The following is a 17,396-nucleotide window of genomic DNA, read 5'->3' as shown; positions in this document are numbered from 1 at the left end:
AGGTGATTGTGAAGCCGAAAAGTAAGTTTAAAACTAAAAACTAAAAAACATTTTTGATCAAGATGGTAATTCTCAAAGTATCGCATAAATTCAGTGTTTCGCAATCATATGTGAATAAATTACTTAAAAATAAGTCTCCCATCAAATGCTATAAAAGACAAAATTATTAAGCGAGATGATCGAATAATACAAAGATTTCTAACATGTTACGGTAGATTTTACTAAAATTACTGGGACTTAGAATGGATCGTTGATGATGAATCGTATTTCACTTTAAATCACAGTTCACTCAATGTATTTAACATTTGATCGAGTCAATAAACTATTCCTTGAGTAAAATTTTTACTCAAGGAATAGTTTATTGACTTGATCAAATGTTAAATACAGTCAAAAAGTTTCCAGAAAAAATCTGGATCGCAAATTCGCCTTAAGGGACCTCTAAACCGTATTTTCAAGAATCTGGCAATGCTATCAACCAATTTTTATACTTGAAGTATTGTATTCAAGAGATTCATCCCTTTTATAAGAGAGCATCATCATAGTGACAAATATGTGTTCGGCCAAATCTTGCATCTTCTCATTACGCCATAAGCGTATTTGATTATCTGAACTGGCTGAAAAGATTGAAATTGTACCAAAAATAAATCATCGGCCAAAATTACCAGAATGAAGGCCAATTGAAAATATTTGGTCAATACTGAAAGGACTTATGTACTAAAATAATCAAAGATATATATATATATATATATATATATATATATATATATATATATATATATATATATATATATATATATATATATATATATATATATATATATATATAGATACACCTTGTACGGAAAGTTTAAACGCACTTGTTTTTTTAACGTGTATAATTCTTTTAAGAAATGATAACCCGATAAATTGATGAGATGAGGTCCGCATTATTTATGTTTATTTTTACTAATGGTTTAATTTGATTAACCATTAGTATAAATAAACATAAAAAATTGCTATATATATATATATATATATATATATATATATATATATATATATATATATATATATATATATATATATATATATGACCTCAAATTCAGCATTATGTAAAATTTCAGTTTTTTTCGTTTTTGATAAAGCTTGAAATTTTTAAAATTTTAAACGGCTTTTGCTGGCCCTTTCCCCTTGGTGATTGGGAAAGCCAACATGATTAGGCTAGGTGGCAATCATTGATCTGGACGGTCTGGTACAGACTATTCAATAAACCCTGATTTACAGATGGATTCGATGCTAGTGACCGATTAAACAACCTCTGTGATTACTGTTTATCATTTTAATTTAACTGCTTATTGTAATTATTCAATGCTTTTTTAATGGTATATAAACTTATTTTGTCATATAAAATTCGCGATATCTTTAAAATAAATCATATATATATATATTCAATGTGGATATATTACTTTAACTTTTGTATAAGATATCATGTAATGTAATTTATGTAAAACGTAACTTTTTTTGTTTTTTATTTTGAGGGAGAGGGGCATGACGCGCTAAATGTACAAGTTATTGATATTTTACAGTATAAAATAATAAATCTATTACCTAAAAACAAAAACAAAAAGGAAGGGTGAGCAGAGAAAATACACAGTATCAACTAATCCAAGGAGGCTGCTGTTTCTCCTAAAGTAGCCAATCAATGAGTTGTTTCTCCTGAAGTACCCAATCAATGAGTTTTCAATAAACTAGTTGCCAACCAATGGAAATATTCTAAGATACACCCAGTTTCTGAAATTTCCTAGGTAGAACAAATAAATTTAAGTTTTTATATAAATGCACTACAAAAAAATGCTAAAATTATATGAATGTTATTAACAATGGCCTATTTTATGCAATGCAGATTTGATTCAATATTCTTCTAAGTTTCAAAAAATATGACACAATAAAGCAAACAATTATATAAGAACAACAGAACCCTAAAGATAAATAACTTTTCTATTTTTATTTTAGATCAATAAGATTTCAATCTAGGAAGTTGGTAGTAATCTGTTCTCAGGCATAAGTACAAGGATCTAATATGCAGAAATCAGATTCTTGTTCTTATGTTTCTGCAAGAATCTGCTGTAATAGATGTTTAGGAGAAAATAGGGTTTCAAGATTTTATCATCAGTAGATCTAGTGTCAGGAAAAAGGATAATAAAAAATTACTGAAGCTCTATAATAAGTACACAAATCTGCATTGTCTAAAATCCTTGGATTCCAGAGCTGGGAACTTTTTTAAGATACAGAATGAGCTTTATGAGGAGAGTTCGGGTTTTGCCAAAGAGGAGGATATTCATTTTTACCTAGATTTGAAACGAAAGAGTTGAAGTAAGCATTCCAAAAATCTGTGGAGAATAAGGATATTCGGTTCAGATGGATGAAGGAGGCAATAGATAAATTTGGAATGAAAACGAATGAAGTAAAGCCCAAAGAATTTGAGGTTTTTTTTCATTTCTCTGGACCTGATTCTTGATCTGAATTAAATTTAGATTCTTCAGATGATGAAGATTTTCCTATAGATTCAGTTGTTCCAACAAGTCTAGGATAATTATAACCATAAGTGCTAAAGATATGGTTGACTTTACTCCTTCGGTTTCTGTCCGATATAGAGTAGGTATACGCCCACAAACTTTGTTAGTAGCTACAATCTGAAATAAAGCAACACAAATATGACAAAGAAATCACATAAATAATGGATACAATTAAAATAAATTTTGATAGTTATAAATTCCTCAGGCTTATGGTTGATGCTCTATAACTTCTTATCCTGAGAATAATGGATAAAAGATTACAAAGATCGAGGAGGAAAAAAATATCGTTAAGGCAGCAGCCTTCTTCACATCTGTCTGCTTTCTACCTTGGTTACTAAATTTATACTTGATTGCAATTCATCATTTATATGGATGGCAGGCTGATGAGTCTTTGTGTTTACGTCTTTTCGTTTTATTATTTATGAGTGTTCGTGTTTTAATACAGGTTTAAAAACAAATTTTTATAGACGAAAATGAGAATTATCTATTTTCAAGCCTTGTTCAATTCTTTTAAAATGGACTCCGGGTCACTTACTGTAAGATTTCGAGATTGTGAGTTTCGAGCTGACCAGTAAGTGCTGCCAATGTAGGGAGAAAGTAGATAAAACCCCAGAAAAGGGAGGGGCTAAATGCAAAAACTGTTGATCTTAATGATTTAATTGCTGAGGACAAATACATTCAACAAATACATTTAACAGGAATAAAATCGGAAAAAACTCTCCAAGCTCGAATTAATTATTTGAAGTTATCTGAAGAACGTTCCGAAGCAAACAGAATTTCACATTTGATCGCATCCAGTTACAATGCCTGTGCAACTATCACTGAGCTAAAATCTTTCCACGATCTCGGAAACTTCTCATTTTCGTTTTAACCTTTTAAGTCAAACTTTAATATTTTAATACCTAATTTTAATATTTTAAGAGTTAAAGAATAACCTTCTACAACTTAAAATGTTTCCACGTAATATTTAAAAAATCTTCGCAGTTTTTCAGCAAAGCATCGAGTTACAAATAAAAGATTGTTCAAATATCTTGATAACTGAGGACTTTTTTTATTCGATGTTACAAATATAAAAAGTGCTGAAAAAGTACTCGATAATTGTAAAACATCGCCGATATTAAAAAACTATTTTTAAGCGGTTTTTAAAAACATTCAGCAGGACAAAATTTAAATATCTACGTTAAAACATTAAATAAAATGGTGGTGAATTAAAAAAAAATAAATATTTTTACACTTTTTTGAATACTTATAAGTTAATCTGGTTAGTGCTATAACATTAGCTCTATCTAGTTAGTGCTATGTTTGCTCCTTGAATTTTTTCCACAATTTTTAAATGCTTTTTAAAAGTGGCGACGATTCCATCTTTTAAAACTAAGTTTGATCGAGTTTTATCGGAAAAGCTAATCGCATTTCCGTTCAAATCTGTCATATCACCACCAAGTTGTTTTAAAAGTGCATTACCAGCACAAATATCCCACTTTTTGATGGCAGTGATATGAATGTAAGCGTTTGCACCCCTCCTTGCTACAAAGAGGGATTTATATCCAGCACCTCCAGCCGAAATAACTTCAGCATCTTCACCAAATACCTTTTTCGCGATTTGTTTTACTTTTCCGCTGTGAGAACGCGACACAATAATTTTCATATGAGATTCTTGAGTTGGTGCAGTTTCTGATATATAATCAATATTACTAGAATGGCCATTTCCTCTCCATGCCCAGACAGTTTTATCTTCAAATGGGAAGTGAATCACGCCTATTACAGCTTCGCCTAGATCATAATAAAAAAAAATTCCAGATATGAAAAATCGCAAAACTATACAAAAAACGGTGAGATAGGTACTTCGACATATTTAGAATTTTTCGCATGTCTACAAGGATACCTTTAACAGCTACGCAAACCATAGTTGTAACAAATTCAGTGAGGTTTTCAGTATATTCTTGCGTTGCATCGAGTGGATCAATCCAGACAGTTAAGTCCTCAATTGGAACTAATGTATCATAGTGGTTACCTAAATATAAACACATTTTTTATTTACATGCAAATGCAATCTTTACGCCAAAACTTTGTTACTTAAAAAAAGATTTTTTCGTGATTTTTTTCTTTTGCCCACAATAAAACAGTTTTGTTGGAACCGAGAATTTTTGTCCTAACAAAAATTAACTTCCAAGTAGATAACATTTTCAGATTGAAGTACACACATAGCGAAAATGCATGATAGGAATTGAAGTTCAAACTTTATCTATCTACCTACTTTTTCACAAGAAAATAGGCTAAATATTCTAGTAAAATATTTTGAGGAAATATTTCGCAAATTAGAGAAAACAATTATCTTTTAAAAAAAAGGTTTTATTTTTAACAAAACCTTCGGTTTCACAAAATCTCTACTAAAAATAGTTTTAGTTAACGAATGTCAAACTGATGTCAAACAAATGTCAAACGAATGTCAAATGCGGAAAATTAAACATCAAAATTCATCAAAAACAATTTCAAAAACAAGAAAGTTTTTTATACTAAGGGCAATCGCAAAGAAACTTGCCTAATTGTAAACTCACTTCTTCGTTCGCATCTAAATCCAAAGAAGAGGTGTCTTGTTGAGGAATTGGTTCATTGTCTGATACTTCTTCAGAAACGATATGCAAACGAGGGAACTCTTTCCTCAAGATGTAGTACATTTGCTTATGAGAAAGCATATCTCCCAGAGTAACAAGATCATTAGCACCTTCTTTTGTGTACCCCTTACTTTTCACCTGCAAAAATATCAAATAATTTCTTTTAAGTGTCATTGTAATAAATTTCATGGAAAAATTCAACTTCCGTTTTTCCATCTAAAATGTATGGAAAAAACATTTTTTAAACCATAAAAAAAAAAAAAAAAAAACTTAACAAATGAAATAGGATTCATAGTTATTTGCAATAATAGTTATTATAAAGTACAATAAAAATACCAATAACATATAGTAACAGTAAAAATAGTAACAATAAAACTCGATTTGTTTTATTTTTATTAAGTATTTTAAATTTTTAATAAGTTTTAATCAACGAATGTCAAAACCAACTGTAACTAAAAAAAAGTCTTAAACGTAAAGATACGAAAAGAACCCAAACTTGATGTTTACCTGCAAGTCTTGTGACACCTTGACATTCTTGACTTTTATTCCACCTTGTTTTGCTGCTTGAATTGATGTTAACAGGAGTCGCCGAAGAGATATTGTGTCTTCATTCCTCATAAAAAGTTGTGAAACAGAAAATCCACGAACGTAGAAAAAAAACAAGCAGCTCAAAGATATTAAGCAAAAAAATCCAAACTTTGAAAGACGAAAGTTCTGACCACACTGCAACATTTATTAGTTTTCTAAAAGAATCTTTGAAAAATGCATACTTGAAAAAAATCATAAATTTTCTTTATAAAACTAAGGCCAGTTGAAATGACTTCAGTTATGCACTCAGGAATGATGGAGCCCAAAAATGACCATAATAAGAAAAAAAAGAGCTTTTTCCAAAAAACTTTCCTCAAAATATTCATTTAAAATTTGTTATATATATCCATTGATATGTATATCAACCTAAGATGATAGTGCTTAATTTTTACTCCGAAACTTAGATCATTTTGTAAACTGTTTACCATGGGAAGACCCTCCTCCATCACCCTTAGTTTAATTCCTGAGTGTACCACTGCATAACTTGACACTAAACCATTTTACATGCATAAATGTTGATTTATGCACAAACTGTAAAGTTTATTTGATAAATAAAATCTCCAAATTTCTTTGAAAAGTTTAAAAAAAAAAAAACACGGATGTAAATTTTTTTTTGTTCTCAAAAGAAGGGGTCAATTGACAAAATAAGATGAGTTTTGGTCATAAGCATTTTAAAAGATGGCTATATGAGTTTAAAAAGACTTGTCACATGCATTTTACAGAACCATTCCCATTGATTTCAAATTAGTAGTCACATTATAGCACTAATTTATTGCTCAGTTCATCTATGTATAAAACTTTCCTTTATGACATAAAAAATAAGATCATGAAAGAGTGATATTTTGATTTTCATCTTCGCCATCATCTTCAAGAAAACATAACAGACTATCATCTTCAAACGTTGGAAAGAAGTAGCTAAAAAAGAATGAAGATTAAATGTTGTAATAGTAATACAAATGAATACAAATCAAAGCATTGACACAACCAACTTTAAAATTACCTTGGTTGATCCCAGTTATTTTTATCTGTCGGTAATTGGCAGTGGCGTTTTGCAGACAAATGAAGTTCTAACTCTCCTCTATTAGCAAATTTGTCCATGCAATAAGGGCAAGTCAACTCAAACACCTAAAGAAAAACATTCTACACATTAAAACTTTAATTAAAAAACTTTTTTTTATAAAACTATTGTTCAAGAATGTTTTTGAAAATGAAAAAAAAAACAAAACGAAAGTGTCAATAATTGTTCTTGAAAGTAAACTCTTTCCATGTTGCGTTATGCTGGATCTTGTAAAGTAATACTATTATATATGTAATTATATATGTATGTAATTATATATCTAAGACAAAAATTAACAATAACTTGTATTACCATTATAAGGTTTTATTACCTTTTTTCGAATGTAATTAACAATCTTTACTTGGTGATAAAAATTCAAATCTGGATTTGGATTTAAAAAGCAACAGTTAGACAAAGTTTTAAAAAAGAAAAAAAAAAAACTTTTAGAACTCAACTGCTTACCATATTTTTTCTTCAATAAACTTAAATTGAAATCATGATCATTCTAAGTAAATAAAAACCAAAAAAATTTTTAAATTATTTTTTATTAAGTAGTCAAATAAAAACTTCTAAACTTTTCTATGTAATAAAGTAAAATTTTTATTTAGTAAATAGCCCAACTCTATTTTTTAAAGAAACAAATGGTTCTTAGTTAAAAAATTAAGTTAGAGCTTCTATTAGAAGCTTCTAATAGAAAAGAAAAAGACTCCTAACCCTGGGGAAATTTTCCTCTAGATTATGTCTGCTCCACTAGACAAGCGACAATTTACCTTCATGTGATCAATAATTTTGTTAACATCAACATCAGTTGTTATGCAAAACAGACAAAGTGAAATAACTCCTTTTCTTTCTGTCCAATCACCCCATGCTCTGAACAACAAATAAACAGCAACAATTCACATCATTTGAAAGGGACACTAATTGCATATTGATTTCATAAAACTCAAAAGTAATTAAAGACAGAACAATTTCATACTTCTCTGTGTTCTCTTCTTCTTGTTCTTCTATGTTTTCTTTTTCATACTCTGGTTCTGATTGTAATTCTTTCCAGTATTTACCTGGAGCCTAAAATAATTTTATGAAAATATTTATGAAAATAATTTTTTTTTTTCTCATACTCACAAAATAAATTTCTTGTGAGTATGAGAAAAAACTTATTTGAAATATTCATTGAATTGATTTACAAATTATGAAAACACATTAAAATCTGTTTTGAAGTGAGATTTCAAATAGAACAGATATTTAAGAATCCTGTTTGGCATTTTATTTTAAATAAATCCTAACTTTTTAAACATGATATAGGATGAATTGTGCTAAATTTTTGAGCTAAACATTAAGTGCCAATAATAAGTTCGTATTACTAAAAATAATTGTTATATTACCAGATAATTGATAAGGTAAAATTTGTCATATTCTTTATTTAGTGGGTCTATTCTTTTATGACCTTTTTTTCTCATATGATCTTTGAGAGTATTCCAATCTTTAAATTGTTTCTCGCAGCACAAACATGTGAAACTATATAGAAAAAAAAAGAATTGTATCAACATTTGTTTGGCTTATAAAATGGGAGATTCAACACAATACAGGGGAGGAGAGATTCAACACATTACAGGGGAGGAGATAGGGGGTGGAGATGGGGGAAAAGGTATGGTGAAAGATTTTGATTTACATCTTTAACTTTTTCCCAACTTTATCAGATTATAAAGCTTAAACGTTTAATAAAAAAAAACTAAAGCACAACAAAGAGCATGGATTTAAACCTTTGCATCCCAAATATTAAAAAAAATAATTTTATGAGCAATACTGAGCTTTTTAGGAATACTGGATTCTAATCTTCAAATATTAACAAAGAATCAAATGATTAGATTAAAAAGAAAAGAAATATCAGAGCTAAAACTATTTGTTTGGTTGCATTTTACGTGATAGGAATTTTTTAACCTTATTGCTCCATCAGGCCATGCAATCAATAAAGATGTCTATATTTCAAAATATCTTGTTAAATAAGGAATTGAAAAAATTCAAAAAAATGCATTGTTAAAAAAAAAAGCTTGTTTTTTTAAAGGACAAACTAAAAACAAAACATCAACAGAATAAGTTTATTCCTCTAAAATGTTACAAAAAACTTTATAAACAAACATTAAACTGCTATTGAGTATGAATAGAAAAAAAAACAATCATGCAAACATTAGATATGTGCTTAAGATCTTCTGCTGTTATTTGCACCATTATAGTTTTGAAGAAATAATTTAATTTCAATACCTAAAATCTTTTAATAAGCAGAATGCAGGCGTTTTATGATGTCTTACTAGCCTACCTTTTGAGGATGGTAATCAAAGCATCATCTCTAATGCAAATGCTTTTGACTTTTGTTCTTAGTTTGTCCCAACTTAAATTCTTATCTTTAAACTAAATAAACTTTAAAAAGAAGTCATGAAAAAGGCAACAATCTTTTTTTTCTTGTTAGTCACAAATAACTATAAAAAAGTTATATTATGCAGACAGCAGAGAGAATTTTCTTTCTGCTCTTTGCAGAATTTTACTTTTTTCATTCACATGACAAACTTTTTTTCCCTTATATTTGTAAAAATAGCTTTTTAGCTGTTCCTTGTTAGCCCAGCAAACTTAATTATCTATATTAACACTCTTGAACACTATTATCTAATAGATTACAAAATGTTTATATTACCATGCTATATCTTTGAAATTATTAAATATCTTTAAATAAATCATGACTCACTAACTTATTTTTGGATTTTAGTGTATACTACTTATGTTAGTATTTATAATAAAGAAGTATACATTAAAATCAGGAAATCAGATGTATAGCTTAAAGGTTTTTATGAACTATTTTATCATAATCTAGGTAATACCAGCGTTCTAAAATTATATGGTTTGATGGGGTCCTATTTTCGTTGACTTGATGATAAGTTCTATTGTGGTGTGACCCCTGCATATTAGGAAATTTTTAAAATAAAATTTGCAGTAGAAAGAAATACCTATCCAACTTGCTTTTTATTAGGTCAATAAACTCAGATGCATGCACTAGAAATTAAAAAAAAAGTTTAAAAATAAAACCAGATTAAACAATATATAGTATAACGTCAAGAGGTTAAACTATCAGAAAATTTGCTCACTTTTTGTTCAAAGGAAAAAAAAAAAAAATTTAAGATAATAAATAAAATAATTAATAAATAAAAACCAATGTTGTCTGAGTTTCCCACATTAAAACTGTGCTCCTTTGCCATATGCCTAAAAATCTTTGCTCTGCAATAAAATAAATTAAACATATTTCATACAATTGTAATCATTCAAGAATATCATTCAAGACAACAAATTGCCATGAATTGGTGAGTCATGCTAATTATGCAAATTTTTTTCAAAAAAAAAGGTTTAGCCTCAAACTATGCAAGAATATGTTCTGAGGATTATATTTTTTTGAGTCTAAGACTTCTAGAATTTGTTGAAAGGCATGGTATACAAGAATAGTTAGTAGTAGTTATGAAATAATGACAAATACTCAATTATTCCAACAGTAGCTATATGATGAAGAATTAGCGATTAAACATAAGTTGTGTAATAAAATATTGCTTTAAAAACTAACAGAAATGTTTAAAACATTTGTTTAATTTTTGGCATGAATAAAGTTTTGGCATGAATGATGATAGTGATGGCAGAATGGCATAATATTTTAGACAGTTCATAATCAACTTGATTTTATTAGAAGGCAATAATTATTTTATAAGCAAAAAGTTCATTTCAAATACTAACAAATTATATTTTTGTTAAAAAACCATCAAGATATTATTGGATTAATATTAAAGTGCTTTTATTGAATAAAAGCACTTTAATATTAATCTTATAATATCTTGATTAATCTAATAATATTATTATTAATCTAATATTATTAGATTAATAGATTATTAGATTAATCAATAGAATATTAGATTAATCTAATATTATTAGATTAATAGATAATAATTAGAATTCAGATTAATAATATTATTAATCTGAATTAATCTAACAATATTAATCTAATAATATCTTGATGGTTTTTTGCATTAAAAAGACAATAAATTTTATTCTGTCTTTTTAATGCAAACTAGTTGTACAAAAAGTTGACATAACTAACTACAAGAAAAAAAGAAAAACAACATTTTAAAATAAACTTCTTGCTGATGTTTTGGATGATAAATTTATTTCAATAAGTTTTAGTTGTAAACTTATCTTTTTAAAAATATGAAAAAAAAAGAGTAATTTTTATACAAGAGTTATATGCTTGACAACAATTAGAAATATTTTATGCTGAAGATTTTCAAAATCTTCACCTTTAAGTATCAATTTATTTGTACCAAAAAAAATTAATATGGTGCATGGTTTATTACCAATAACCAGAAACTTTATTATACCTATTTCCCTGAAATGTTTCTTTACAAAACAAGCATGTTTTTGAGAAAGATGCATCGTTTCTTTCAAGTTGCTGTTCCTCAAGTACATTCTCCTAACAATTAAAAAAGAAGGTTCTTGAAAGGTACACAGTTATTTTCACATTATATAGATTCACATCTTACATTAATAAAATCTAAAAGCAACTCCATAAAACTCACCAGCTTCTCTAGTGTAAGTTCATCACGGATTGCTTCATCTTCAGGAATGAAATTTGTTAGCATATAAAAATACTCTGATGGAGCTAAAATAAAAATACTCTGATGGAGCTTAAATAAAAATACTCTGATGGAGCTAAAATAAAAATACTCTGATGGAGCTAAAATAAAAAAGAAAGTAGAAAAAAAAAAAAAAGAAAGTATGATAATTAGGATAAATACAAACAAAGGAATTTGACAATCCAGAAGAAGTTCAATTTTATCTTTTTTTTACTTCATTTAAATGTTGTTATTTACTATTTTGAAAAATCAGAAAAAATAATTATATCTAAAATTTAAAGCTAAAACAACATAAGTTAATGAAAAGTTACAAAAAAGACCACGGATTACAAGCTTTGTTAACAAAAGATTTCTGCAAAGTGTTTTAAGACACTAATAAGTGGTTTCTTAAAATTTAATTTAAAAGACATTTATGTTTTCCACATGAAAATTAATAATTATGGTTTTTTAAATTTTAGCAAAAAATTTCCTTTTCAGTAGAACTTCAACAGAATATTTAGGCATCTAAGTTGTAAGTTAAGTTGAAAATGTTAGTTTTCATATGCAATTTCTTATTTTATTATTAAATTGGTATTGGTTAATTCTTTTCTTATGCTATCAGCGGTGTTGACAACATTTAGAACAAGAGTTTCAACTATTTTTGGTGTACATATATATATATATATATATATATATATATATATATATATATATATATATATATATATATATATATATATATATATATATATATTAGGTGAATATATTTTTTGTTTTATAGTGGGTGTAATTTTTTTTACCTAAAAATAAAAATTTGTTTATTATTTATGTAGTAAAATTAAAAATAATTATTGAAACATTTGTCTGAACAAAAAAAACAACTGTTTTAACCAATATTTGACTTACCTTACTAAAAGTTTTTGTTTTTTAATTTGAACATTATTTTCTTAACTACTATCCAATTAATATAATGTTGCCTGCCACTTTTCAATACTGAGCCAATAATTTAAATCCTAATTTGCTAATAAAGAAAATTTTTTAACAGCTTGATAATTACAAAACCAGGACATTATCAAAATTATTGAGAATTAAAAAAATGACTTGCTATTTGCTTATTTTCCAAAACAAAGAAAAAAAACCTTTATCATCAGGTGAGCTGTTTGATTTAACCACAACACATACTTCTTTTAAATCTTTAACAGTAGTAAATTTTTCTTTCCAATAGCTTATATACCTAATAAAAGAAAAAAAAGTATCTTTATGGCTGAAAGGGTTATCTTAGCTAGTCTCTATCTTGGCTGAAAGAGTTATCTTAGCTAGTCTCTATCTTGGCTGAAAGAGTTATCTTAGCTAGTCTCTATATCATGGCTGAAAGAGTTATCTTAGCTAGCCTTTATCTTGGCTGAAAGAGATTTCTTTACAACTGATATATCACTGAAGTTTACTAACTTAATCTTAAAACTTATATTGAGTAGTTTTGTTTCAGAAGTTGTTTCATTTGTTTTCTTTTATTTGAAATTAAAATTTACAAATAAAATTTTACAGAGTAAGATATTTAGAACACAAAATTAAACACAGGCAAGAACTTCATTCTCTAGAAACAAGAAAGGTGAACTCAAAACAATAGCATGGCAACCTCAATAGCCTATTTGTCTCCTATAGAGAATTTCTGAGAGTACTTGGTCTGGAATCATAGTGCTAGTGTTCAGTCTGGAATCATAGTACTGCATTATGACTAGAGGTAAAAGATGCACTAAGTGCAAGTAATAAGGACTAAGTAGCAGTTACAATTATTAGTGACAATTAGGTACTTAAACTGTAATTATGATACTAATCCAGGCCTTGTGGATGAAAACAACACAAATTGCCAGGTCACAAATCCCTCACTTTTCTGATGCAGTCATAGTGAAATGGTCACATAAAAATTAGATTGATTTCATATATATGACTTGCTATTCATCAGACATAATGTATGGTGTCTGACGCTTAGAAATAGACTTATTTAGAATTGCCTCCAAGAAAGATAACAGATAATTTTAGAAACCCATGTCATCTTGTCGTTGCTTTACTATTAGGTAGACTTAAGTAAACTGAATATTATCACCTCAAGATGGTGTTACCATTGCTTCCACTGATTTATCTGTTTAAGCTGGTTGAAAATTCTTGCAGTCAATCAACTGCTATTGTATCCCAAATCATTTATAGAGCATACCTTTAAAACCAACAGCTTCGCCACTTGTTGCATTTTATAAAGGTTTGTTTGAGATAGTACAGCATTCTAGGCAACATAATGTTGAATCTCTTTGAGTTTGAGCACCAATAAAAGCATTATATAGCAAAAGGATCACAATATTTTTCAGCATTAGATGATGGCAAGGAATCAGATCTGCCTGGCTGGTTGATGCTTCAATATCTACTTGTGATTGTTGGAAGCGTTCAAATTCAACATCTAAAAGCTGCTTTGCATGCTGCTCAAAGCAAATTTGAAAAACTAATGTCCATAGTTCCTAATAACCCTGGTTGTTCTCTTTGCTATGATAAAATCCTTAAGCTACAGTAGCGTGCAAAAGTTTATAAACAGCTAAAATTTCCAAGTTTTTTGTCACAACGTTTTATCTGTTCATTGAAAATGAATGGAATTTTTAACAATTGTTCTTCTAAAGTAATTACATAATATAATTTACTCAAAAAAATGAAAATTTGTTATGGAAGGAGGAAATTCAAATTTTATTGAAAACATAATTGTGCAAAAGTTTATAAACAGTTCCATGCCCCATTAAAAAAATCAAAATTTCAGTAAGAAAAACATTTTATCATTAAAACTAAATTACTGGAGATAATATTTAACTTAAATTGAACTAAAAAAATAATGGGAAAGTCTAAGGAATTGTAACTAGAAAAGAAAAATTTTATAATAGGTGCTGTAGAGAAGAAGATTCCTTATAAGTAAATTTCTGAGCTTTATGATGTGGCTAAATCAACAATTAGTGAAGTAGTTAAGAGATATAGAGACTGTAATACACTCAAAAACAAACATCGTCTAGCAAGGCCAAGGATAACTACAGAACATCAAGACAGAATTTTGCTAAGACAATGCTGTTGAATTAAATGGTATTTTGAGCAAGAACTATGGTGTTAAGTGCAGCGTAGATACTACAAAATGTCGCCTGCGTCAGTATAATTTGTTTGGTCGTCATTCTGCCAAGAAACCAATAATATTATTAAATAATCGCTTAGCACAAATGAAATGTGCAAAAGATCATTTGAATTGGACTTCAAAAGAATGGTCAAAAGTCTTATTCAGTGACAAATCAAAGTTTTACATATTTGGTAGCGTTGGTATCAAGTACATGAGACATCTGAAATGTAAAAGATTTGCTCCTTAGTATTAAATACCAAGAGTTAAACATAGTGGTGGCAATATAATGGTTTGGGGATCTTTCAGTCATGATTCTATCGGTCCACTTTGAGTCGTGATTCTATTGGTCCACTCATATCGCATTGAAGACAGAATGGATCAGTATGTATATTTAGATATAATCAAGAATGTTATGCTGCCACATGGAAAGGACAAAATTCCTCGTGGTTGGATTTTTCAGCAAGACAAAGATCCAAAGCTTTGTGCAAACTCTGTCAAAGATTTTTTAAATACGAAAAAAATTCCACTTTTGGACTGGCTTTCTCAAAGTCCAGATTTAAATCCAATAGAACATCTTTGGGAACATCTTGATCATCAATTGAAAAGCAAAAAACTGACCAATAAAAATGATTTATTCAAGATCCTTTTGGATTGTTTGGCAAATATCCCCAAACTTGTGCTTATCTACTTAGTTGACTCTATGCCTTGTCAGTGCCAAGCAATATTAAAATCTAGAGGTTATCCAACAAAATACTGATGTGTTGTAATGAAAAAATGTGGAGGAATTAGAAATAATTTCTCTTTTTTGAGTTTTTTTCATTTGTTTATAAACTTTTGCACAATTATGTTTTCAATAAAATTTGAATTTCTTCTTTCCATAACGAATTATTATTTTTTTGAGTAAATTATATTATGTAATTACTTTAGAAGAACAATTGTGAAAAATTCCATTCATTTTCAGTGAAAAGGCAAAAAGTTATGATGAAAAGACTAGAAAATTTTCGCTGTTTATAAACTTATGCACACTACTGTATGATAAAATCCTTATCTTCTAGAATGGTGATCTGCTTTGGAGCACCCACATGAACAATATCCAACAGATTATTGAATAAAAAAAAAGCTTTCCTTTAGGATAATATTCTGCTTTTAGCAGAATTAATACTGTGCAATATAACAAACAAAACTTCTCTAATTCTCGACTTTTGAGAGCAATTTCTTAATGTTACACACACAATGTTAACATGAACTCACTATCAAAGTTTAAATGGAAAAGTTGAAAAAACCTAATTTATAATATAAATATACTAACTGGTATAGTCTTTAAATGATTTACCTTGGGAAATTAGGAATATTTTGAACATCAGCAATCACAACCTTATGAACAGACAGTAAATGAGCAAGAATTGGATTTCCAGTGCCATTTTCAGTTGATTGAAATTTGCTGTCACAGAGCAAGCATTCGATTTCATTGACAAATTTTGATTTTTTAGTTATTTCAGATGTTATTTCATTTATTGAAAGGGGTTGTAAAACATTAACTGCTTCCATTGCTAAATTACAAATAAAGAATGTTCATGTTATAATTTTTGATAAAAAATAAAACTTAACAAATATTATCTTGAAAATAATATTCTCTTCACTAAAATTTCTGAAACATTCATTAAATTCTATAACTTTTAACATCAAGGTTTTACATTGTTAACTTGCGCATGCTCCTATAGGGGACATTTAATTCATTTTTCAAAAAATATGAAATATTCTAAAGTAATACTTGAAACTTAAATTATGCAGAATTTAAACTGAAGTCAAAGATAACTGCACATTATCTGTGTGAAGTTAAATAGGAAAGAAAAAACGACAAACCACAATAATTTCCATATGGCATATCATGTATGACATTTATCCTGTTAAAAATATAATGTATTCTTTACTATATTTATATATTACTGAATAGATTACTGCACACAAGATATATATGATGGAACATGATAGGCTAATCTGAGAAATAATAAAAAGAAGGCATGCCGTTGTTAATGAATTTCAAACAGTAACTGAACTTTTTCTAGTTATACATTTTACAGTTTAGGTCTTTACTAATTGTAGTGTAGATAAGCTTGTATCAAAACAAGTACGCATGTCTTTATTTATAAACTACACTTATAATTTTAATATACGGAGAAAACAGTAACAGTTGCTCATCCTGCGCATTTTAGGCTCGAAAGTTGCCACAACGGATGACCTCGGCGTGGACTCAGGATATATGTTTTAAAACAAATACGTATTTACGTGAACTTTCTCCTCACGAAAGAAAAACCGATACTAAAACTGTTTAAACAACTTTATCTTTGTTTAAAAATCAAACGTCTGCGAATTTGCGATTTTCTTTTATTATCACGAAGATGTTTCGTAGTTTTTCGTAATCGCAAAAATATTTTCATTGTATGTTAATTTTTTTGTTTTCATGAAACTCGAAGTGCAACGTAATAAATTTTAATAACATTAACCCTACAAAAGTTTACATACATACATACATACATACATACATACATACATACATACATACATACATACATACATACATACATACATACATACATACATACATACATACATACATACATACATACATACATACATACATACATACATACATACATACATACATACATACATACATACATACATACATACATACATACATACATACATACATACATACATACATACATACATACATACATACATACATACATACATACATACATACATACATACATACATACATACATACATACATACATACAT

At 28.1% G+C, this 17,396-nt stretch overlaps 2 protein-coding genes across 2 annotated transcripts; both read right to left on the bottom strand.

Annotated features, from left to right (window-relative positions):
- Positions 1-3,202: 3,202 nt before the first annotated feature.
- Positions 3,203-5,989, bottom strand: LOC145193186 (inositol monophosphatase 3-like). Its single transcript, XM_080070619.2, has 4 exons — positions 5,675-5,989; positions 5,095-5,305; positions 4,438-4,566; positions 3,203-4,325 (listed from the first exon to the last, which is right to left on the bottom strand). Exons 1-4 carry the CDS (start codon positions 5,897-5,899, stop codon positions 3,838-3,840), a joined length of 1,053 nt encoding a protein of 350 aa, XP_079926745.2. The 5' UTR covers positions 5,900-5,989; the 3' UTR covers positions 3,203-3,837.
- A 368-nt stretch (positions 5,990-6,357) lies between these two features.
- LOC145193181 (zinc finger protein 277-like) lies at positions 6,358-16,167 on the bottom strand. The gene is made up of 13 exons (XM_090079206.1): positions 15,925-16,167; positions 12,592-12,686; positions 11,417-11,499; positions 11,219-11,310; positions 10,012-10,076; positions 9,809-9,854; positions 8,195-8,327; positions 7,789-7,877; positions 7,583-7,682; positions 7,275-7,317; positions 7,144-7,193; positions 6,756-6,880; positions 6,358-6,670 (listed from the first exon to the last, which is right to left on the bottom strand). The coding sequence occupies exons 1-13, from the start codon at positions 16,137-16,139 to the stop codon at positions 6,580-6,582; spliced, it is 1,227 nt and encodes a 408-aa protein (XP_089935332.1). The 5' UTR covers positions 16,140-16,167; the 3' UTR covers positions 6,358-6,579.
- Positions 16,168-17,396: the final 1,229 nt, after the last annotated feature.

Source organism: Hydra viridissima, unplaced genomic scaffold (genome assembly GCF_058129835.1).
Source record: "Hydra viridissima isolate aposymbiotic clone 2 unplaced genomic scaffold, HvirCarnegie_v1 scaffold_2, whole genome shotgun sequence".
Lineage (NCBI taxonomy): Eukaryota > Metazoa > Cnidaria > Hydrozoa > Anthoathecata > Hydridae > Hydra > Hydra viridissima.
This window is presented reverse-complemented; position numbering and strand designations above follow the sequence as displayed.

Bases quoted from the DNA above. Each gene is read 5' to 3' on its own strand.
- LOC145193181 (XM_090079206.1), bottom strand. From the start codon at position 16,139: ATGGAAGCAGTTAATGTTTTACAACCCCTTTCAATAAATGAAATAACA. The intron at 12,687-15,924 runs GTAAATCATTTA...TTCTTTTATTAG, and splicing joins AATATTCCTAATTTCCCAAG to GTATATAAGCTATTGGAAAG. The intron at 9,855-10,011 runs GTTTTTATTTAT...TTTAATTTCTAG, and splicing joins GGGAAACTCAGACAACATTG to TGCATGCATCTGAGTTTATT.
- LOC145193186 (XM_080070619.2), bottom strand. From the start codon at position 5,899: ATGTTGCAGTGTGGTCAGAACTTTCGTCTTTCAAAGTTTGGATTTTTT. The intron at 4,567-5,094 runs GCAAGTTTCTTT...GTTTATATTTAG, and splicing joins AGAAGTGAGTTTACAATTAG to GTAACCACTATGATACATTA. The intron at 4,326-4,437 runs GTATCCTTGTAG...ATTATGATCTAG, and splicing joins GGTTTGCGTAGCTGTTAAAG to GCGAAGCTGTAATAGGCGTG.